The sequence below is a fragment of the Poecilia reticulata genome, chromosome 18 (genome assembly GCF_904066995.2).
Source record: "Poecilia reticulata chromosome 18, P_reticulata-male-v2, whole genome shotgun sequence".
NCBI classification, from domain to species: domain Eukaryota; kingdom Metazoa; phylum Chordata; class Actinopteri; order Cyprinodontiformes; family Poeciliidae; genus Poecilia; species Poecilia reticulata.
The window spans coordinates 22210647-22235521 of record NC_088847.1 but is presented as its reverse complement, the minus strand read 5'-3'; the positions used below and the strand labels follow the sequence as shown (position 1 = coordinate 22235521).

At 39.5% G+C, this 24875-nt stretch overlaps 1 protein-coding gene across 3 annotated transcripts in view; it reads right to left on the bottom strand.

Moving 5' to 3' along the window:
* The window catches only part of exoc6b (exocyst complex component 6B), a 90113-nt gene that overhangs the window by 18856 nt on the left and 46382 nt on the right, over positions 1-24875 (bottom strand). Inside the window, exons 19-21 of one of the 3 annotated variants that reach the window (XM_008435626.3) lie at positions 21408-21437; positions 15956-16097; positions 12735-12808 (exon numbers count right to left, since the gene is read on the bottom strand). In XM_008435626.3, coding sequence (XP_008433848.1) covers positions 12735-12808; positions 15956-16097; positions 21408-21437 — 246 coding nt within the window. The remainder of the gene's footprint in view (positions 1-12734; positions 12809-15955; positions 16098-21407; positions 21438-24875) is intronic. The other 2 variants (XM_081599626.1, XM_008435627.3) reach the window with 2 other exon arrangements.

The window sequence follows — 24875 nt, the reverse complement described above, 5'->3', positions numbered from 1 at the left end:
AAACGCCCGGGTTGCTCCAGGCTGTGAAGGATCTAATTGGCTCATCAGCACCCGGCAGCTCCGACACCCGAAACAGGAAGCAGATTAAAAGGTGAGGGGGCTTTGAAGGCTTTGACCATGAGATGACCGCTGACAGGAAGGGGCGTGGATGCAGGGAGGCTGACGGCGGGGTCGGCGCTGATAAGGCGGAACAATGACCCGGCCCGGTCAGAGCGCGGTCACTCAGGTACTCTGATGATGCGTACCGTTTGTTTATCCTCCACCATGAGCCAAACGCTTTCTTATTCGTCTTGTTTATTTATATCCTATTGTGAAAGCGGCTCATTCCTGAAACAGCTGACCTAATTCCTGACCGCTGCTTGACCAGCGGTCGGAAGCGGAGACCCGGATCGGGTCGCAGCGCCGTGACCACGGCCTGACCCGCTGTCACACCGATAAGGCCGGCCACAGACGGGACAGGAAGTTGAGAGCGAGGACACAAAAACATGCTGCGCTCTCCCACACAGGCCTGCAGCCATAAATCCAGATACTGGTGAACGTTTCTGAACGCTGGCCGTTATCTGTTCGCCCCATTGTGTCAGTCTGAGGCCGAAGAACAAGAAAGACTTTAGAGACGACAACATGGACACATATCAGGAAAGAGCAGCAGTTTGAAGATCTGCAGGGAGAGGGCTTCACAAAATAACTGCTTTAACGCTTATTTTTCAGTATTTTACAGCAATTCTAGGCGACGGATAATTGCTCTCAATAATCTTTGGATAAAAATGATAAGAATTGAACAAAAATGTATAATTTAATCCATTTCTATTGCATTTCCAAAACAATACGAGACAAAAAATATACCAGATGTGATTTTAGATCCATTTTTCTTATAAGATTGGAAAGTAATGATTAGTTTTGTAGCCGATTAATCAATTATTCTGACGATTAATCTTTTTTTTTATTTTTTATAATTGAACCATTTAAGTCTGTTTTATACAATTTTAGAAAAACATACAAGGTGAAACTGATTCATTGTTCAATTATTAAATTAGCTGGCAATTATCTGAATAATCGATTAATAATTAATCCGATTAATTGTTTCATCTCTAAAAGGAAGGAAGGCTGGATGGATGGATAAAAGGAAAGATGGATGAAAGCATGGATGGATGGATAAGAGGAATGATTGACAGGTGGATGTATTGATAAAAAGCTAGAGGGATGGATGAATAAAAGAGTGGATGTATTGATAAAAGGAGGATAAAAGTTTTATCAGAAATTTCTGAAAAGTTAACTGAACTTTGTGATCAGACGTTGAGGCGGTGTGAATATTTTGTGTTTAAAGTTTCCAGCGTTGCTGCGTTTCCCATCCTTCCTCCCCAATAGATCGGCAGGCGAGCATTTAGATGTCCGTCTGCTGCTCACCGTCCCTCCGCCGCCTTTCTTCTGGCTCTTTTCACCTCCTCTCCACTCCTCCATTCACCCCCCCCTCCTGTGACCGGTCACATGGATGAAGGGAAGTGTCAGCCTCCCGAGGAGACGGCGGGGGAGCGGGACGGACCACCCTGTACGTCCGCCTTTTTTTCCCCCCCTTCGGCTCTCCGTATCACTTTCACCTGACTGCACTCTTTCACGCGCCATCCCTCGCTTTTCTTGCTCCGCTACGTCAACGCTTTCACACATTCGGGTCTCGTTCGGGTTCTGGCTGCGGTTTTCTTTCAGTCTCCTACTGTCATCTTCTGTTGGAGTCATTCATCCGTCGCCTTTTTCTGTTTCCATCATGTCGGCCTCCCTCTGTTTATCTGGCTTCCTGAACTTTGCTGCTGATGCGCCTCTCGTTCGGTAGCGTCTCTGCTCCCAGCGTGAAAACGCCACTCAGACATGCGACAGGAGGAGAGTTTTCCTTCCTGTCCTCTGCATCACCTCTAATCCTTCACTGCTGCTCCACTTCTGGTAGGAGAGGTCTGCATCTTGTAGGACGACTTCTGCTATTTTTAAATTATTTTAGGAGTTTTTTTAACGAGGTCTCAGTGTTGATCTGAAGTTCTGACCTTCTTTTTTCTGAGTTTCTTCAACCTGTTTAAAATTCCCAGATTTCTATTTTAATTCTAAATACAGAAATCAGTATGAATTTATGGCAATTATTTCAACAATGGATGGATGGATGGATAAACGGATGGATGGATGGATGGATGGATGGATGAACAAACCAAAGGATGGATAAGTGGCTGAACCTATGGAAGCTAAAATGGTTACAACTCTGGGCGGTGAAATGGTGCAACTGTCATAATAATAATAATAATAATGATAATCAGATCTTTGTCCGGTCCGTCTTCTATCTATTTCTGTAGAACCTAAACACGTGGCGGGTTGGAGGTCTGAGGACCGATTAAGTCTGGATTTCACAAACCAACAGCACCAAACCTTTAGATCAACAGCTTCATCTGACCGGGCCGCACGCTGGCCTAATTAAAACCTGAGGTAGGGTCCGACCGCTCCCGCCTGGCCAGCTGAAACCAAAGCTGACTCCAGTCTAGACGAAGTGAAACGGCTTACAGCAGTCAGGTTCTAATGAACATGTCATGCATACGGTGCTCCATCACTCATCAGTCCAGCCTTATTCTGTTTTACTCTGGACTAATTATGACTCTACCTCACAAGTGTTTCAGGTCGACTCGGCCAAAAAACAAACGCTGAACAGGAATTCCAGGAAATAAATCTACTCCGCTGTTATTCCAGGGCTGAAACGAAAACTTTGGCAGGTATTTAATACTCAGGAGAAGCTGCTCCAGAATGAGACGCAGGCGTAAAACAAAGCTGTTGAGACGAGCTGATTTTGAGGGATTATTTCCTGGAGGAGAGGAGAGGATCGCGTTTTTTTCCAACGGCGGCCGAAAGGAAGAGAGGAGCGTTTAGCACTCGGGTCGGGAACAATGAAAGGACAAACAAGCAATGTTGGAACCAGGTGGGGTCTTCCTCTTACAGTAAAGTTTGACCTCCTTCTGCTCAAGTTGTTTGTCTCTCTGAAATGTCAAGGACCTGAAAATGATGACCAGTTTATCCTGGAAAACAAAACAAGCCAAATCAGAAAAAATATCTTCATTTCCTCAAGGAGTCAAAGGATTTGGAAACCAGCTGACACAGCTGCTGTTTTTGATGCCAAGAGATATTCTCAGTGTGAATAAATCTAATTACGCTACTTGTGCACAAAATTAGCAAGTAGCCATGAAAATAATCAAAGATGCATTACCGATATTTAAAACCCCCAAAAAACTTTAATTTTAAAAGGCAAAAAGAATCTAACTGATAGTAAAACAAATGGAGGAAAAAGTACAAAAAAGGGAAAATTGAAAATATAAAATGCTAAACTATATAAAACTAAACTATAAAACGAATCACAAAAAAAATTATTCCAAAAGAAGAGAATAATCCAAAATGATCAAAACAAGATTTTAAAATAAATAAATAAATAAAAATAATGTAACAAAAATGAAATCTTAACTGTAAATTAAACTGGGAGCAAAAAATGACAAAATACAATTTAAAAAATAAGAAAAGAGTGGAAAAGTTTGAAAAATGAATATAAATTACAATAAAATAAAACTAAAGCAAAATAAAATATTTAAATGTTCTAAAGTTGGAAATGCTTAAATGTTATGTGAAAAGTTGCTCTATTTGTTCCAGATAAGAAACTAATTTCAGTTCAAAAATACTTTATTTATCCCAAAGGGAAATTAAATGATTAAATGAAACTGAAGCTGATAAAAGTAAAATACTATGTTTTAACACACAGCATGAATATGGTTGACGTTAGCTTCCACTATGTACCATACTGGTGTAGCGCTTTAGCATCTCTAATTTGCATTGTGAATTAAGTGCATATTTACATGAATATCTTAAAGGACATATTTGTGTAAAGAGTGAATAAAATGAAGAAAAAGGCTGCAGGATGAGGCCAAAGTCAACAGATCAGAATTTAAACAAAACCTCTGATGAGTCAATCTACAAGAATTTGTATTTTGAGGGAAACTCAGTGAGTTGAATGGCTTTTAAGCCTAAAGATGTGTAAACATTAAAGAGTAAAGTTATTATTGACATTCTTTGAGTCTGACAGAGACACAAAGAGCCGCTGACTGGAGCTTCTCGTATACAAGTCAATCAAACATCTACAGCGTGCCACAAAGACCGCAACTATATACATGCAAATCAGAGATAAAGGACTGCAAATAAGAGGCAAAAAGTGACCAAAGAGACAAATCTGAGTGAGACGGAGACAGCAAAAATACCTCAAAGATGCAAAAAAAGAGAAGAATTGGATGCCAGACGACTACAAAGAGACACAAACTACGACTTAAAAACTCAAATCAAACCAAAAAGACTCACAACTACAACAAATATCTCCATCATGGGAGAAACAAAATGAAAGAAGCCAAAAGAGATTCCACTACTGTCGAAAATAAAAATAAAATTTTTTGCAATTGCAGCGTTGCCATCAAGAAAGAAATGCAATTAAAATGATACATGATCCTGTCACCGTTTCCTGTCATCATCTCCGTCTTTTCCACCAGCAGTGCAGAACTCGGACGATGCAAAAAAAGTGTTTCCATTGCAGTTTTATGTAACTCACAAATTTCACCATGGCTGAAAAACCATCTCAACCTATCGCAAAAACTTTATCAGAAATTATGTTTGTTTTCCCTAAACTGGCGTGTTTTCATTAGGTGAACTAATTTTCATAATTACAATTTGCGTAAATATGTTGTCAATGGAAACACGGCTACTTACTCGTTGGTTTCTTAGCAACAACGTGTTGGATAATGTGGTTACCTAGCAACTGGCAGCAGGTTAAGGTTTCAACACCATGCTTCAAACCGTACTGGTACGAAGGGTTCGTACACTTTTCCCTCAGTAAAATCCCAGTTCTCTACAAGAGTTTCTAAGGTAAGTTTTCAAACTTTTCAGGTAAAAATACCATATTTTCCGCACTATAAGGCGCACCTAAAAACCTTAAATTTCCTCAAAAGCCGGCAGTGCGCCTTATATATGGACCAATACCGAGCCACAACAGGTCTAGCAACTACGGTAAGCAGCCACCGATTTCATTTTGCCCGTAGAAGAAGTGCACGGTGCATGCTGGGATAGTTGTCAGAAAGCTGGTTTGTTAATAAAGTTTGACTGACCCATCTACCTATGGACCTGATAATCAGGTCGTCTGCAGGTCATTTAGCACCACGTTCTCAACCAACATGCTGTGCGCGGATGGAGAAAGGTGACCATCGTCCGGCCACGCCCGGCCCAGTCGCAGAAGGCTCTCCTCACCAACCGAGGGAGGGAAGGGGAGGCACGGGGAAGAGAGATAGAGACTGCGGCAGCAGCGTGTCGGTTGGTTTGTGTTACCCAGAAAGCAGTTGGGCACAATATCACAACACCAACACCGTGAGTGAAACAATGACTGGGGCAGCCTACTATATAAGGTACTCGGGGACCACTTCTTTATTATTACACATTCACATTTGTACGTCCCGTACAAATACGTCACATTTGTAGCGTCTATTCTATGCGCCTTATAATCCGGTGCGCCTTATAGTGTGGAAAATACAGTACTTAGAACAAACAATTGTAAGATTGGACAATAAATCAAAAGCAATATATTAATTAAGCAATTAATATATTGCAACACATATAATCGATATCAATAGATAACGTCTGATACTTCTAGAATATTTACCAATGTCACTGAACTCCAGTCCAGAACCGCATAGCATTCTGGGGAATGTAGGCAAAGGAAAAGCTCTTAACCCCTCACTGCTAGCAATGCAGGTTGGTGGAATCGACTAACTCACTCTCTCCTTGGTTACCTAACAACTCACTCTCCTCGGTTACCTAGCAACAACCTGCAGAGTAAATGGTTCAGCAGCAGTTTAATGTTTCTGCCTCATACTTGCTTAAAAATAAAAAATAGTATGTAAAGAAAACTTTGGATAAAACAGAAAAGGTCATCCCACCAGTTAGGCTGCGTTTTATATATTTAAAACAAAAAACTAATCAATAATTAGCAGTTTTTACTGACATAAAAATGTGGTATGTCTTTCAGCAATATTGTCCAGCACTAGGCATAAGTTCAAGTTTTCTTAAAAAAAAAACCCTCAGCATAAAGTTTTGATGTGATTAGCTGCAGTTTTCCATATATTCCCCTTCCTTCTCATCTTTCATCCCTCTCTTCTCTCCCTCCTTCTGCCCCTGGTTAGTCTGGGTTACGAGGAGGTGAGATGGAGGTTTCTTCTCCCACTGGGCCTCATCTCATCCCTTAGCCTGTCTATTACCTCCGTACACACACAGGCAGGCAGCGCGCTGTGTGTGAGATGCTGTCGCTGCATAATCGCTACTGGCTATGCTGTTCACACACACACACGGACACGCACGCACACACGCACAGAGCCGGGATCAGCAGTTGTCATGCTGTGACATGTTGCTCTTGGAGCTGTGGAGGGAAGCCTCGTGAGGTAATGGCTGGGATGCGCTCTGAAAAACCGAGAGCTCGCATTACACTGTCAGCGAGCGCGGTTGGATGGAAAAAGGTAAATAAAAAAACTGACTGTTGACCGTTGAAGCCCCAACGGTGAGTAGAAAGGTCACAAAGAAAGGTAACGGAAATGAAAAGATGATAATAGAAAAACAGAAGAAAACTGATGTAAAGGAAAGTATGCAGAGGAGAGAAGGGGAGGAAGAGAAGAAACGGTAAAAGTGAAAAGAAAGTAAAAACTCTCTAAAATGTTGTGTATAGGAGAAGAGAAAGTATACCCAGCTCAGTGCTTTTGTGTTTAGCAGTGTCTCTTCCATGAATGAAGCCACTGAGGAAGCAATAACTATACATTTGTACTCTGTTTAGTAGTTTAGTGTTGAAAGTTCCCCTGGCTCAGTGCTTCTAACTTTATTTGTGTCTATTTTTGACTATTTATTGAAATACATCCATCATTAATTAGATTTATTCATTTTCTTTCACATATATTGATATATATTGCTTTCTTATAGAAAGTACACCTAGTGAACACAGATCCATCCATCCACACACGCGCGCGCGCGCACACACACACATACATACATAAATAAATAACCCGGTTGGATGTGGAAGATGCATAAAAGTCTTCAGTTTTCAACCTTTGGAGTTGACCTGAAGTTTAGATGAAGTTAAACCAAGAATTTCTAAAACTGTTTGGAAACCGTTACATTTAGTTTAGTCAAAACTGAGTGTGATTTATTTAAAATGCATAGAACAGAGAGTAGAAAGGGAAAGGAACAGCAGCAGAGACAGAATGGAGGTCAGGAGAAAAAGTAGCCTTTCTAAGGAGTCCATCAGTTCTTGGAGAAGAAAAGAGACGAACAGATGGAATCGGACCGTCTGTGGTCAACCAGAGGAACGAAAACAGGATCGATCATCAACAGCAGCGGCTGAAGGTGGAAGAATGCCTGCCTGGCAGATGAAGGGCTGGAGGAAAGGATGAGTGAAAGTCTACTGTAGCGAGCGTTTGCTTGGAGCGACGCCACGCCACGCGAGGGCCAGCCAAAGGTCTGGAATAACCACAGACTTCTGGATGTTCTAAATTTAGGCAGATTGATAAGATCTGTGGAAAAAAAAAAAAAAAAAAAGGCGGCAGCCGGAGGCCTGAAGCAAACACAAACGGCCTCTTATGCTCAGCTAAATATTTAGATATTTCAGAGAACAGGAGAGCGCTGCCTTATTCTGGAGGCAGAGGAGCGAGGCTGCTTTGACAGTTAAAGCTCTGGCTTGGGTGAAGCAGCCAGAAACATGATTGATTATGAATCAGGACTTTTTAAAGATCAGAAAATAAAATAGATAGGGGATTTGACTAGACTTATCCAGTCAGAAAACGTGTAAAGTTTTGGAGTGTTAAACCTTTTTAAGACCAAACAGAAGATGGTAAAAATGCTAATTCACAGTAAGAGTGCATTCACGCCAGGCCAGTTTAGTCTGCTTTAATCCAAATCCAGTTTGTTTGACTAGGAAGTCCAGGTCATTTGGGGAGGTGTGAACGTGCTATCGAACTCTGATGCGGACCAGGAAAGCAAACTCTGCTCTGGCTAAAAACCGGTTCGGATGAAGTGAACTCTGGTGTGGTTTGAATACATATGTGAATGCCAAACAGAATGGAGACCGCTCCAAAAGCAGGAAGTGGACTACAGCACAAGGCATTCTGGGTAAATACAACCAAAGCAGATGCAAGAGTCTAGAACTAGTGGGGAAAATGGTTTGTAGTCTTTTTAAGAGAAACCCTGCAACTGCTAAAATCTGTTTAAATTTTGTGAAGTTGCACTGGTCCTCTCTGAAAGTGTGTGTCTGATCTCAAATTAGGGATATTCAGGGATGTCCTGTTAAACTTGACATGTAGCCAATCAGAAAGCAAGGTGACGTAAATGTGGAGTGTAATCCAAGATGCAGAACATGGAGTTGCTGCCAGGACGCACCAGAAAGTCCAGTGGACGTCAGAGACGTCTTTTTGTTGGTTTTATCAGTTAAAAATAGTAAAACAAATGATCACCATTGTTCCTTCTTTGTCAGCCATGTTTGTTTACTCTGAACTCATGTTTGATTTAGCAAGATTTCCTCTCTGATATCCGTGTATCTGCGGAGTACACTGTAAATCTTACTTTAAAATTAAACTCAGGTCCATCTCTTTATAGGAGCATCTAGGTTTGGGGTCATATAATTTATTTTGATACATAAATGAACTGTTCAAACTGCTAATTGAGCCACAAGTCTTGCTTGTTTGTAAGAGCTGCTCCATTAATCTTGTTGCACTGCTAAAAATGCTGAGCAATGACATTAAATCTAATCTAATTTCTTATTATGATCAGAATTCAGATTTATCGTTGCCTTGATAAATTCCTATTAATGATGTTTAAAACTCCCTAAGTTGTCCGTATTGTTAGTTTTACCTTTTTCTCCATTGTGTCTTCAACGAGAGCATCAATCAGTTTTAAATTATGATTAAATGCAGTTCCTGTGCGCAGTTTAGTGACATAAATAACATTTATTTACAAATGGGAATGTTTCTGAACAGCAGTGTTTGTGTGCCAGGGAGTCACATTCACCAAAAAAGGAGCAATAAATAGTCGCTTTTTTAACAACAGTGTCACAAAAAATCATGATAAAGCATTAAGTCCATATCGTCAACCCATAATCTGGAGTAGTGTGACAAATTTACCTGGCTGATAAATTGTCCCAGAAGTCACTGATGATAATATTGTTGTTTTGAGACTATTTTCAGTTAAGATAATGATAATGGTAAAATAATACAAGAACACAATCAAAATGAACTAACTTTAAATTCTGACGAACATTTAACACTGGAACTGGGAGACATTTTAAATATCCAAAATAAATAAATAAAACAACAGAAACAAGGAATAAAATGAACAAAACTGTCCTTCTAAAAAATTAGATGGTTGAGACCAAAGCACCAGACTTTAGTTAAGACTTTTATCATTCAGTTTTTGGTAGGAAGAGAGAAAAACGATAAATCATACAAATGGAAGTTATTGAGCTTATTTTAATTTATCATGATAAACTAAGACAGGGCTAATCTAGAGGTTAAATTATTTCAAAATTTAATTCTAAATCAACTGAAAACATTTTAAAACCTCCACAATTTGTCTCTAAAGTTAACCTGTATGGTCTGAGTCCTGTAGGGAAAACCTTTCAGCCTCGGCCCGGTCCCAGGACCCCAGTACCTCCCAAAACACCGGGACCCGTGTCGGCCAACAAAACGGGCCCGTCAGCTTGATTTATCGACCATCACCAACAGCAACACATCGTCACAGAGACTCCTGGCCGCGCAAACGTGAAAAACCTCTTCGCAACAAAGCGGCTCGTATGGCAAAGATGCGCTGCGGCAGATGTGCGTGCGCCGCGGTTAGGTGTGAAAGCAGGAATTGGGGGGTCGCAGGAATGTGCATCTTTTGATATGACAAGAATAGGAATGGAAAAAAAACAATGGAGGAGAAAGAAATAAAAGAGCCAAGGAGCTGAATAACTCCGATCAGCAAAAGGAAGATGCTGGAGGAGAGAGCGGCAGGCGGGGGTTTGAAGTAAACATCGATGCGAGATGAATGCAATTTTTCCTTTTCTTCTTCTCCCCATCTTTGCCCCTTCCTTCTCCTCCTTCGAGCGAGAGAACAAGAGGCACTGCATCATCCCGACAGGCGGAGAAAGAGAAGAGAAGGAGAGAGAAAGAGGGATTGTGACGGAGGGATAAAGGGCTATCCGTCTCTGTCTGTCACCTCATTCATCGTCCCCTGCTCCGTCCTGCCGGCCCATCCGTCATCCGCTGTCACAAAAAAAAAAAACAGACACTCTCCTCCGACTTTCACACACTCGGCAACAACAAACACACACATCAAAGCTGGACACACACACACACACACACTGACAGCTCCCGGTTTTTAAAAACGGAGTAAACATTTCGGAAGCTCCGAGTCGGGACTCTCCGCCCCGGTTCACACATTCAGCGCGACGGCGCAAAAAAAAAAAAAAACTCTTCATGCACGTATGCACTTCCTTCACAAAATTGAAATTTAACATGAAAATGAGATGCAGACAAAAACCTCCGCCCGACAGCGGAGGGTTGTCCAGTTCTGGCCCGGCGCTGGCTGGTTTCGGACAAGTTCTTTCCCAGGAAACAAACAAAACCGGCGGGACACAAGCCGAGCCGCTTCCTGCATTGGGAAGTTTCTGCAAATCTGGCCTTAAGGCCGTCAAGACCCCAAAGAAAGACTGGGAACAACGGAGGCAGAGCACAGGAAGTCATCTGATTCACCGGAGTTAAAGTTCACAGTGTCATGAAATGTCTTCACCACATTTCAGAGGACAGATTTTCATCTTTGTGTCTTTGTCTAAAACCAGGAAGAAGGCAAACATCTCCCCGGTTCTACAGTCCTTACACTGGCTCCCAAAATAAACTTTAACATCCTTCTCTTACTTTATCAACAACTGAATGGTTTGGCACCAAAATACATTAAACATGCAGAAGCAGCATTCAAGTTCTATGCTCTACAAATCTGGAATAAACCGCCAGAAAACTAAAAAACAGCCGAAACACTGAGTGTATTTAAATTTAGACAAAAACACACCTGATTAGAGTTGCTGTTGATTAATAATAACTGAAAAAATTAATATGCCTGATTAACTATTTGCGTGATTATTTTGATTTTAATGGCATTTGACAAAATTAATGTAAATATGCAAACTTTCAGATTAAAAATCGATCTGAGTAAGACACACCAACGATTACAAATCAAAACCCAATTAAAATACAATATGTATAATATAGGAAGAGAAACAAAAAGCAAACATACCACTTGATATTAATAATTTTCTTCAACTTTAAGTGTTTCTGTAGGTGATTCCAGTTTGATGGAGCTGAAACTGGAATATTAGACTGGGATATCTTTAGGCAAAGATAATAAAATAAAGTCATCTGAAAGCAGAAATCGACCAACGAAAATTAAAGTTTGTTGCTCTTTTACAACTGGTGACTGTTTGATGTTTATGATGTAACTGATTTTTAGCTGCCTTGTTGCTGAAATGTGCAAAACAAACTCGACTTCCTGACATGTTTCATATCATAAAACAAACCTTAATCTTACAGAAAAATACCAGGGGAGAAACTAAATTGTTTCTCGAACATTAATCTATTTTTTGTTTTGTTTTTAAACTGTTTCTGTCGTCTAGTAAGTATTTTTTTGTGTAAATGTTTTGTTTTGCTTCTTTTAATTGAACTATGTGTGCTGACTTTTATGTTTTTGTGCTTATTTGTCTTAGGGCAAAGGGTGAAATTTAGCTTTTGTGTTATTTACACTGACATGAATTGTAGTAATGTTGATTAATGTGCACTAACCTAATCAAATACATTTAATTTGATTTAATTTAAGAGAAAAAAAACTACCAAAACCATCCTAAAGATTAAACTCTTACTTGTTACATCATAAATCAACTGTATTTTTTCTTAGATAATGAAATTTAAATCTGCTCAGTTCTGCCTTCCTTTAAAAAAAAAAAAAAAAGCAAAATAAACATTTTACTCCTAAAAAGCAGCTGCTTTTTACAGCCTGATAATTTTTAGGAAAGGATGCATCTACAGCTAAAAAAAAAACGGCGCTTTCTGCTTGACTTTTCAACACAGTGTAGGGGCGATATGTTGGTTATTTTTTCAATTAATATTTGGGTAGAAAAATTTTCTAATTAAGGATTTTTTTAAACATCATTTGAAGCAGGTGAAGCTAAAACTATTCCAGTTGAAGAGTCTGCAAATCAAACAGATAATCAACTACTAAATTAGTTGACGATTATTTCAATCACGATTAATTGTTCGAGTAATAAACTGAATAATCAGCTGTTGTACCTCTAAAAATTGTGTGTACTTTTTTAACCTTTTTAGCCGTTTCTTATTAAACAGCCATTTTTACAGTAAAACAAATTATATCAGGAAAAAGGTAGAAAGGAACAACTCAGAATTATATAATCAGGAAATATTAAAACAGATTTATGCATTAAGAGATGAATGAAACATGAAGACAACATGATGAAGGAAGAAGATGAAGGCTGGGAGAGAGGGAGGGAACAATGAGGAGGAGGAGGCAGAAGAAAGACAGTGAGGACAAGAAGAAGAAGGAGAAGAAAAAGAAGAAGAAGAAGAAGAAACAAAGAAGTGAGGACCACGAAGGAGACAAAGACCTACTTGTCTCAAGTCACTGAAGGCCAGAAGCAACGTGTCACCCTGGAAGCCTGCGACCGGGCTGGCTCTGGCAAAACCTGTGGGAAAATACAAACCCACCCCCCCACCAGTCCACCCCCGGAGAGAGGGAAGAGGAGGAGGAGGAGGAAGAGGAAAAAAAAAAAAACAGGGTGAAAAAACGGGAATAATAAAAGACCTGGTCGGATTCGCTATGCATCGGGACAGATTGGCAGACGAATGACAGCGTGGGGGGGAGCAGAGGGGGAAACGGGTGGGGGTGGGGGATGCTAGAGTCATGTCGCTGGCTGAAAGACAGAACGAGTGTGTGAGAAAGTGTGTGGATGTAAACAAAACGGGGGTAATAACATTGGCAGATTTCACCTGAGTGTGTTTGCTCTGTTTACGCAGCACTTTGTTAGCATGTCTGCGATCAGCTGGGGAACGTTTGGGTCTGCAATGGCCGCCGGCGCCACGGTAACGCTGTACAGTAGGGCTGGACAATATGGCTGAAAAATGTATCACGATATTTACATGATACAAAATCTAATTCAAGTGTTTATTTTGATGATTAAAATTAATGTGTTTTTTTAACAGATTAATGTTACAGCCATGTTATGACCGATATGGCTGAAAAATGTCTCAGGACATAAGCATTTCATATCAGTCGATATCGATAATTATTGATTAGTTCTGTTTTATTTATCTGAAATACGTCCAAACTGGTGGTTTGACCTTTCCTGTTTGATCCAGTTATCACACCACTCCGTTTATTTGTTGTTTTTTAAAGCAGTAATGAGGGAAAGTGCCGGAACTTTAAACTGCTAATGCGCCAGATACTTAACAGGTCGTTGCTAGGCAACCACAGAATGTGAGAGTTGCTCGGCAACCAAAGGGTGAGAGAGTTAGTTGATACCACCAGCCTTGTTTAGCTAGAAGCCATGAGAGGTTGAGCAGCTACAGCCTTCCTTCAGCCTACAACTCCCAGAATGCTGTGCGGTTCCAGGTCCGAGTTCAGTGAATATTCCACATATTGAATTCTGAACATTCTTTGTATCGATTTTAATTACATTTCTATTGCCATATATGTTATTGGTTTATTGTCCAGCCCTAATAATACGTTCTCAAAGATCATTAGAACATTTAACACTGGAAGACAATTTGAATATCTAAAATAAATAAACAAAACAGAAACAGCAAATAAAATGGATGCAGAAGTCTCTGTAAACAAAATTGTCCTTCAAAAAAGGGGCAAATTGAGACCAATGACATAATGAAAATGGAAATTATGGAACTTGATTTATGCGATTAACTGATTTATTATTATTAATATCTTGATTATTCTCATAATTAATTTTCTTTGAAAGACAATGTTGTTTACAGAGACTTCATTATCCAGTGTATGTATGGTTTCTGTTGTGTAGTTTTTATTTTTGTTTTATTGTTTTTGGTAGGGTCGAATACTTTTATAGGTGTTAAACAGAACAGCTTTCCACATTTTTTCCTGTATTTTTTCCCCTTTTTGTCATATTTTCTCTTAAATTCAGTTAAATTTATTTTATTTTTCCCTGATCATCTTCTTCCAGCCATGCCTCCATTTCTTCCCACCCGTCACAAGCCGGAGATTCTCTCATTAATTTAATCTTTAATCCCTTTTTTGAACTTCTCATTTCCTTCCCTTTGTGGACGTACATTTAATTTCCATTCTCAGTCATCTACTTAGCTTTTTTCCAGCCTCTCTTTCTTTTCGCTTCATTAAAGTCACACCTCCCTCATTTAATCCCATTTTTTCCCCTTTTGTCCAAAACTCTTTCAACCAAATCTACACCAGACATTCTTTTAAACCCTTAAAGCTTTCAGGTCTTTAATTTTCTCCTTTTTCTTTTTTAAACAACAGGTAATATCTTAACATTTCGCTCCATCTTTTCACTTTTTAGCTCTTTCTTTTTTGAATTTTTTGCTTCTCATTTTGACCCTCTACTGTACCACCAGCCCAACTTCCTCCAGTTTGCTTCAGAAAACCAAATCTGCAGCTCTGCACGCATGTCACTTCACATCAGGTCACAAACGCGCAGTGTGACCCGCTCTGTGACTCTAAGAACCTTGATCATGTACAAACCGAGCCAACGACGCCTCGCGCTCTTTCAACTCTCCAAATCCTTTATCTGCAAAAAACCCGTCTGCGTCCAGAAAGTCTCACAAATCAGAGACGGGAGGAGGAGGAAGACGATGCGCTCCTCTAAACATGTATTTGGCTGTTCCACAGCGCCCCCTAGGCTCCCAAACTCAAACAGACAATAATTCATAATATTACTTTTAACTTCAGGAATAGATGTGGATAATTAGCTGGTGTAGTTTGTGAAGAAAGAAGAGGAAAGAAAAGGGAAATGGTGGCAAAGGGGAGATAAAATACATGCACAACACATCTGAAAACATCAACATTTCAAATTAAAAATAAAATTTCAACAGATTAAGATTCATTTTAATGTTGGTTTGGTCTATTTTCCAAATTACAAAAAGAAATGTTGTGAAACTATGACTAAAAATACAACAAATATTTATAGGAAAAATATTTATGTTTAAATAAAATCTTAATAAATTCAGTAAACAGAAAAAAAAAATCAATTTGTTAAAGAAGTAATTCATTAAATATGTTTGATTAAATAAATGTTGAAATAATTAAAATCAATAAGTTTAATATGCATGTATTAGATACATGTAATAATAATTACAGGAATTTTTTATTGATTTATTTAATTAAAATGCATTAGAAGTATATTACACTATTTAATGAGACATATTAAATAAATATGTTTTCATATTTATTTAATTTTGACCCTACATACAGCTCAGGTTTCACATCACTATTTTGTCACCCCCAGCTTGGTTTGTTGTGACCCCTGGGGGCCCCGACCCCTACTTTAAGAACCCCTGGTTTAAGAAAACCAAGGCGACAGCTTTAATTGGACGTTGTGTCGACTCTGATTCAAACTTACATTCATGCCTGATGAAAAGATTCATGCCTAAAGCATGAAACTTACATTCATGCTTTAGTAATTGTGTATTTATTTTATCCAAGTGGTGCAGTTGGTCTTAAATGGTAAAATTTATTTTTATCTACTCAAATGACGCAAGAATAATAAAAACATTGTTTTGGTATTGTTGGTTTACAGCAACAACATTAAATATCCAGCAACAACAAAGCTGTATAAAAAAGGTGGACTCACTCTCGCACTCCTTCAGGTCGACGTTGAGCTGGTGCAGAGCCCCGATGGAGATCTGCCGGACCTCTGGGTCGAGCAGCAGCTGCATCAGGGAGGTGGAGATGTGCTTGCAGGCCGACATGCAGGCCGTCTGGGCGACTTTCCCCTGAAACACACAGAGAGGCAAAGGGAGGAGGAACGTTACCGGCTGTTCAACTGATCCTTTGTTCGTCCCTCGGCTGCAAACACAAACCTGCGGTTGGAAAGTTGGTGGTTTTCTGTCTGAAATGGACAAATCTCACCTAGAACTGAATGTTAATGCACATAAACAATCAAAAATGATAGTTATTAAAACAAACGAATGGCTTTTCTAAATGTAAAGAGACCAGCGACTCCACCAGTGTCCCCTAACGAACCGTGGGCTCAGGTGCAGTCAGGATGATAAAGTAGCATAACAAGAACTACAGCAGCGGATGAGGAAGTACATGACAACGCATTAATTCAAAAAAACCAAAACATGTGTTGGTGTCTGAGCGGACAGACGCGTGTGTAATCTCTGCGATTAGCTGTGGCCGCCGTCCCGACCTCCACGTCTGCATTCCAGCCCGATGAAGCCAGCGGATCAAAGATGGACGAACGGACAGAGGCTGGGCCGAGAACCGCCAGCGAAAGTCAATAGTCAAGCGGAGGAAATCTGCGATGAAACGTGTTTTGTTTTCTCTTAATCATTAAAAGACGATTTTCATTGGACTTCATTTCCTCTTCCTTTAATCCATTAACACAGATTTGACGAGATGCTGCGTCGTGAGCAAAAAATTAACCTTCCCGCCATCACGACTTGCAGAGAGGGGAAGTGCGTGTTTGTACAGAACAGGCTCATTACACAAATGAGTCCTGACGAGACTTTGATGTGTCTGGATTACACAAACGGACACAGAGCAACAGCATGCTTCCAGGTGATTAATAAGAAACAAACGTCAGGCCTCTCATTCACAGCCCGTGTTTGATTACCTTCATTAATCATGCTGGACACAGCCAATCAGACGGACACATCAGCTGTTTTAACCGTGAATCAACCTGTAGAGACACTGGGTCACTCTGTCGTTTTTTCAGCTGAACTGGATCAGGATGGATCATCAGCAGACAAATGTTTTAGCGTTCATTTGCTAAAAATCCTTTGTAACTGAGGGACTTTGGCTCTTCTTGAGTTTGTGAATGTGAGGTTTGTTTTTGGACAAATAAAAATCTCTGATCCTTTAATAAAAGGAAAGTAAGAAAATTGCTTTTAAGCAAAAAAATCTGGTTTTGATGAGAAAATAACATAACGAAAAAGTCAATGCCCAAAATGATGCCTCTTTAAATAGCTCTACTCAGCTGCACATTTCTAAGGATCTGAATGTACCATTTTTAATAACTGCACAGTTTTCCAGCTTGCAGATTCTTTAAATCCATTTTGTCTTGTATAACTCAAGATTGTGTTGTTCGTGAACTGAGATCCACCTCGGCAAAGTGTCTGGACCCGGTGGAGTCCAGCTTCCACCTCAGACCCAACACACGGCGAACACGTGCGCCACACATATGCTTGGGATACACAGACGTACGACCGGCCGGATATCCTCCAATTCGACGGCGGCCTCTGAACTCCCAACACACACACTCCACACACACTCTGCTCGGTCCCAGAGGTCAGTTATCACAGGGGGAGATGGAGCGTGAAATGAGCTAATTCTGTTTACACGGCCTGGACCTGGACCTGGACGGGCCGAGGCGCAGAAACACAAGAACACAGAAACACGTCTGTCTGACACAAACGGCGTCGCCTCAGAACCAACGACTGGCAACTATTAGAGAGGAGAGGACGAGAGGAGAGTGGGAAATAAGGTTAGAGAAGGAAGAAAGAGAAATAAGAAAGGAGGGAAGAGAAAAGAAATAAATGAAGAAGAGAGAAAAGAAAAGCGGTATGAGGCCATCACTGGAAACCAGGCATGATAAGAGTGTTTTCACACCTGGTAGTCCAGCAGACCCGGTTCGATTCGGGACCAAAACTGCAACATTTGTTCCGTTTTCAGTTGGTGCTGTTCCCCCGATTGCCTGCGGTGGCACAGCAACGATTACCACCGAAGGAAACGGCACAAAAACTTTCAAAGAAGAGACTGAGCACAACTTCCTGCTTCACAAATTGTAAAAATGGAGAGGTGTCAGATGTTAACGGTTTGTCTTTGGTAAAAGATAACGAGCCGTTTTTACCGCTAGAGCTAGATTAGGGAGTTTTGTTCTGGTGGCATTTAGCCAGAATTCCTCCTGCCCACTTAGCATTCACTTCAACCAAACCGAGGTTTATTCTAACAATGCTGAATAACATATAAAAACTGACAATTGTTCCTGAACATAGTGAAGAAAAGCAACATTTCACTGGTGAAGGATCTCAGGTTACTGCTGGTCACTAAACCTGAGTCACGGTTTGACCACTTCTATTAAAAATAGCCGTTTCACTACTTCACAAAGTCTAGGTAGACTTTAAAATCAAAGACTTGGCATATAAATAGTCCTACAGCAGAAAAAAGCTGAATATAGAACAAATACTCCATTAAGAGTGAACAAACTGACTTACAGTTTTTCTCTTTATAAAGCAACTCAAGATGGAGACTGGAGCTCAAATTGGAGTCTCAAAATTAAATTAGTCACAAAAATATTCGCCTTCATACTTGACTTTTGATTGCGCCCAAAAGTCTTGACTCGTGGCCTGAGACTCGAGTCTTTGTCACATTTTTATCTCATGTAATGAAGAGTGAAAGAAGGCCGATATTTACTCGTTCTGCATGGATGCGATTGAGTATAAATGATGACATGATGTTAATGACTGATAAATCTCAAATATCATAAATCAATTGATTTGAAATGCTGCCAGAATTTTTGTGTTTTAATTAACATGTTTTATAAACACATGGGTATGTATAGTCAAGACTGAGAGCTTATAAGTTCTTCCATAGGGTGCTGGTTTCCTAAGTCTTAAAGCTTCAGGTCTCAGACAGTATTTCCTCCAACTTTCTCCTCAAAACATCATAAATTTTCACTTTATGAACTCAAGTTTGTTTTGCATGATTTACTGTCACTGCATTAACTTTGGGTGGCTGTTTTATGCGCTGATGTCTGAGTTTTTCATGCTTAATATAAAACTTACACTCTTCTGTAAACATTCTTGGCTATTTTGGTTGTTTTTTTTGGTCAAAATGTTTCACATTATTCTATGTGTAGGGTATCAAAATAAATATAAATATCATGCAGTTAAAAAGGAAAACTGTAAAAATTATAAATTCCCCTAAAGACGGGGTGCCTGATGAAACTACATACGTACAAACAAGCTTGATTTGAATTCAACCTAATGGGGCTTTTGTTTAGTTATATGCTTTAAAGTCTTTGATTTAACAAAAAAAAGAAAGAAAGATGTTTTTATCCCTTTATCATTGGTTATTTTGGTTGTTGCTGCTAAATGTGTCGCATTCAGCAGTACTTTTACTGGGCAGCTGTTACAGTTTCCAACATATTTCAGTAAAACCAGCAAAAAATAAGTTGTACTCTTTTAGTTTTCTAAAAATTTCCCCCCATTAAGGCAGAGATAAGCAGGAAACACTCAAAGCTCTGTGTGCAGTTTCACTTTGATGGGAGTATTTTCTTTCCTTAACGCCCAACTCTACAGAACCGCCTTTGAAAACCTAAACCAAACTAAATGCAGAAAGCAAATTAACACTGAAAATACTTCAGGTTTTACTAGGCAGGTAAACAATTAATACAAAAACATCTCTGTTCATGTAGTATTGTTTCACATTTTATTCTTTTCATCTTTTATTTTGTATTCAGCAACCTAAGAGGCTCCTATTTTTAACTTTGTAAGTTTAATTTTGTCTGCATTTAATACAATTGACACAAAAATTGTTAACATATGAACACATGCTTCTTTTAAAAAAAATTCAGAATATGAAAAATGTTTCATGTTATGGACAGACAGTCCTCTCAACACATCTTAAAGAAAATGGACGGCTAATTGTCTGTAGTCAATTTTAGATCAACTCATTAATCGATAATTTTATGAAACAATGTAAAAGGATTTACAAGAACAAGTAGAAATCAGGCCAGAAAAAATATGTAGTCTGATGAAACGATCTGCTTTAATCTGAAAGACTAAAAACAATGATGTTTCACTTTAATGTAATATATAAAAGTAGACTTTACTCTCCTTTAATCTTTTCTGTACGTTTGATTTGCACCAGATTAAATCAATAACCTTGAAGAAAAAAGATCCCAGTGATAAATCAGAAAGAACAACCTGAACCTCGTGTGTAATTTAGTACAATATAATCCAATGTCACTCAGCTCTAAGTGAATTTCCCATCTGAGAGAAGCAGACCTGCATTCCAGCCTTTTTAATAACAGAAACAGGTCGGGGCAGCGGACCAGCTCCCCTGATCCACGATGGGATTCGACATGGTACGTAACTCAAGGCCAGGCAGGACAGCCAGACGTCGACAGACGGCGTGATACTTGAGGTTCAGGCCCGATCTCGGTCCAAATCTGGATGAAAACTAACAGCTCAACGTGTTTTATGACTCCAATACCGACTGACTGATGAGTATGACAGTAAAAGGATTAAATGTTGCAGAGCTGCAGATGATTTTTGCATTAATGCCACCCAATATCCAGTAAAATATTTGTTCTAGACACACAGACAGAACGTGACCAATGCCAAGGGGTGGGAATGTTTTCACATGAATCGTTTCATTTCGGTTTTTCTGACTTGATTTAATCCAGAAATTAGAATTAAATTACTAAAATGCTGACTTTTCAGTAACTCAACTGAAAAGGTGGAAATTACTACAAAAAGTCAGTAACTCCAAAGTATGCTAAATTTTAAGAGATTATTTTGATGTTTACGTCTTAAAGCCAAATAAAACCCAAAGTAAAATATAAAAAATGTTATGATCAGGATGGCTGAAAACCTATTACGATAAACACATTTCATGTCATATAATTATTCGATAGATAATTGTTGACTAGTTTTTGTTTTGAATATCTGAAATATTTCCTGTTTTATATCCAGTTTTCACTCTACAGCGCCGTTTTTTATTTTTAGGCAGTTGGTGAAAATCAGTAATAAACCCTCAGATATGATCACTGTGAGTGTTAGAAGTCTGTTATTAAGTCTGAATTCAATTAACTTTTCAGTTATTTCTAAAATATTGATACATGTGTACATGGAATTGAAGCAAATGCGTTAATTAAGCATAAATCCGGTTAATTAACCCGACTTAAACACACAACATGAGCAGGCGAGCAGTTATTCTTTTCTTTCTGCAGCAGAGAGAAACATTAAACCACATCAAATTCAAACGTGCGTCGCTGCGTTCTTCTCTCACATGCTTGCTGTTGAACTGCAGGGTTAAGCAGGTCAGTACGGAAGATGCCTCACGCCGATACTCACCGGTAAGGTGGCGTGCTCTACAGGCATTCCCTACAGTCAGAAACACATACAGACATTACCTGCACTGAGAAACATCCAAATCCCATTGCTTCATTGGGAAAATGAGAAGTTAGAGCAGTAAAAGCATCACTCAAGGCCCGCGGAGGTTAACCTAAATCGCCTCAGTCACTCTGACGTGATGGAGCATCGCCACAAAAAATAAAAACAGCAACCAGATCACAACAGAAAACAGTTCAAGTAGCTTTTGGATCCTGAAACTTGGAGGCTTGCGAGTCCAAAATTCCCTCCTAATTCTTACATGATCACTTTTGCCCCCTGAGGCCTTTTCCCGTCATCCTCATTCCATCCCGATAATTTGAGCCTGGCTAAATTATGAGCGCTATCCTGCGGAGTCCAACTCTGAGTGAAGCCATTAGCTCCTGGATAACGTCTGCAGAGACACTGAGGCGGCGAAGACGCGTGTGTTTACAGCGTCCAAAGCTGATGAAGACACCTGATCCTGCTGAGGTTCATCTCAGCACAGAGCCGCTTCCAGCAGGACGTCCACAGACATGCAAACACTAAATACTAACTGGCCCCAAGAACCTCTTTCCTCCAAACCGATTGTAGCGTATCTAATATGTTTTATTAGTTAGTCATTTTGGTGAGGTAGGAATAGAAATATTTGGAAAATAAATCACTAATTTGTGCGTTTTAACATTTTGTCACGTCCGTAAACCAGGTGGGTATAAACTGACGCCAGGGAAAAACACCCGGCATAAAGCAGCTTTGTTTTGTAGGAAATGCAGAAGGGATTCAAAGAATGTCAGAGTGGATTCACACCAGCCATGTTTAATCCACTTTAACTGAACTTTTGTATAGAAAGTTCGGTTCATTAGCGGAGGTGTGAATGCTCAATCAAACTCTAATCCGCACAAAGAAATGCAAACTCTGGACAGTCTGAAAACCTCGGCCTTGGTCTGGTTGAACTGAACTCTGGTGCGGTTCGAAAGTATATGTGAACAACAAGCGCTCCAAAAACAGGAAGTGGACTACAGTACAAGGCATTCTGGGTAACTGCAAAGAAAAGTGTTTGCTTGTTTTGTAATTAGTTACTGTATTACGTTTTATGGTGTAAAGCTCCAATTCCTCCTATCCAAACATGGAGAAGCAGCATTCAGCTTCTGTGCACCAGAAAACTGCAAAACAGCTGAAACACTGAGCTTTCTAAACCAAGGCTAAAAACCCAACAGGCAGATATTGGGTTTATGCCTGTTGGCATAAACCAACAGGCATACAGGGAGAATCAATTTTGCTCAGATTCTCCCTGAGCAAAATTGTAATTTTATCAAGTAACAAAATTATGAACCACAAATCTGGAACAAACTTTAAAAAACTAAAAAACAGCTGAAACACTGAGTTTCTTTAAATGAAGATGAAAAACATTCTGCTTTTGAACTCTGTTGCTGAAATGTACTGAAGAAATAAAATGTAATGTTTGTTTCTGGTTTCTCAATACTCAACTGTGTGTCGTTTTTATTACTTTTTATTTTATGATGTAAATCTCTCTGAAGTGCCTTGTTGCTGAAATGTTCTAAAGAAATAAAACTGACTAAAATGCACCATGCGATTGGTCGGGTTGTAATTTGTGAGCTAGTAATTGAAATGCTGTACCTAATAAGGTGTCAGGTGAGTGTGGATTAGCCTCAAAAAAATTAAAATAACGTATTCTTGTAGCTCTTATCTGGCTCGTTCCCTCATAACTCGCCTGTTTCACACCGCCAGCCTTTATCTGAGCGGGGTCATACCACCCAGCGTTTAGATCCATAGCGTCTGATCTACTTAAGAGGCCTCACGCCGCGTTCGAGTCCGCGTTGAAGCATGTGTGATGGGGTCACGTCCGGGTCTGTGGGAGGGTGTGAAGGAAAAGCTGATTAGATGTGCTGCGAAACACTTAGGAGTGTGTGTGGCCTGTGTGTGGCCTTGTGACCCGGCTGGTCCAAATCTGGGCGCCTAATCACCTTAAAGCTGATCTCGCTGTGTGTTTGCATCATATGAATCTGTTCGTGACCTTTGATCAAAACAGACAGGGAGAAATGTCTGTGGGTGTCCGACTCTGGGGGGAATAATTCTCTAACTTTTATTTCATCAACCTCCAGGAATGCAGATAAAAAAATAACTTGTAGGTTTTTGAAGCCATTTAATTTTGAATGCACCAACATGAAAGTTTGGGTTGATATTGATTTCTGATCCTAATATTGGTGTTTGACTGGCAACTTGTCCAATCAATGGATGAATGTTGCTGCAGGTTTCAGCAGGTCGAACTGGTAAAACTTTATTTGAACATGACGGAGTCTTCATGAATGTTATGACCGCCTGTTAGTTTATAACTTCTTCTGGTACAACTTTGCATTAATAAACCTGAGACTACAGCATCTATTAGATGGGAAGCCTTCAAGGCTTTTATACGGGGTCAAATGATAAGTTACACAAGAATTAAGACAAATAGAAACTTCATGGAGATGTTAAAACTTGAAGAACAAATGAAAGAGACTGAGTTCGAGATAAATGTAAAGGATTCTAAAGAAAAGCAGCAAAAACTGCGAATATTAAGGCAAAAATATAACAAACTATCTACTACCAAAGCTTCATCAGAGATATTCAAGCTGAAACAATCCAACTACCATCAAGGAGAAAAGGCAGGAAAAGCTTCTCGCCTGGTGCATTAAAGCTCTGCAGAATGAAAATACTTCTGATTCTCTAAAAATTAACAATCTCTTTAAAGATTATTACTCAAAATTATATACATCTAAAGGACACATATCACAAATACCACTTGATTCATTTTTTAACTCTATAAATATCCCCACACTTATTGAAACGGTTAAATCAGAGCTGAATATCCCGATATCTACAGATGAACTTTCAAATGCAATAGATCAATTTAAATCAGGGAAAACACCCGGTCCGGATGGGATCCCTTTGGACCTTTATAAAATATTTAAAAACAGACTACTACAGCCCCTCTATAATATGCTTGCAGAAAGTTATACCCTTAAAGAATTACCTCCTTCTCTACGAAATGCAATCATAACAGTACTACCTAAACCTGGAAAACCTCCCACCAGATGCAAATCTATTCGACCAATCTCTATTATAAATTCTAACATAATATCTAAAGTACTAGCACTTGGGCTTGAGAAATGTTGACCATTTCTTTCTGAACCTGATCAGAACGGATTCATAAAGGGGCGGCAAGCTAAATATGAACATCCCGATACAGCTTTACTTTCACTTGATGCAGAAAAAGCATTCGACAGAGTGGAACATAATTATCTATACAATGTTTTATCTCAATTTGGCTTGGGTAGTTATTTCATAACCTGGATTAAAATAACTTATAATAAACCCACAGCCTCAGTTATAACGAATAATATTATATCTGATTCATTTAATCTAGCTAGGGGAACACGTTAAGCGTGTCCCCTC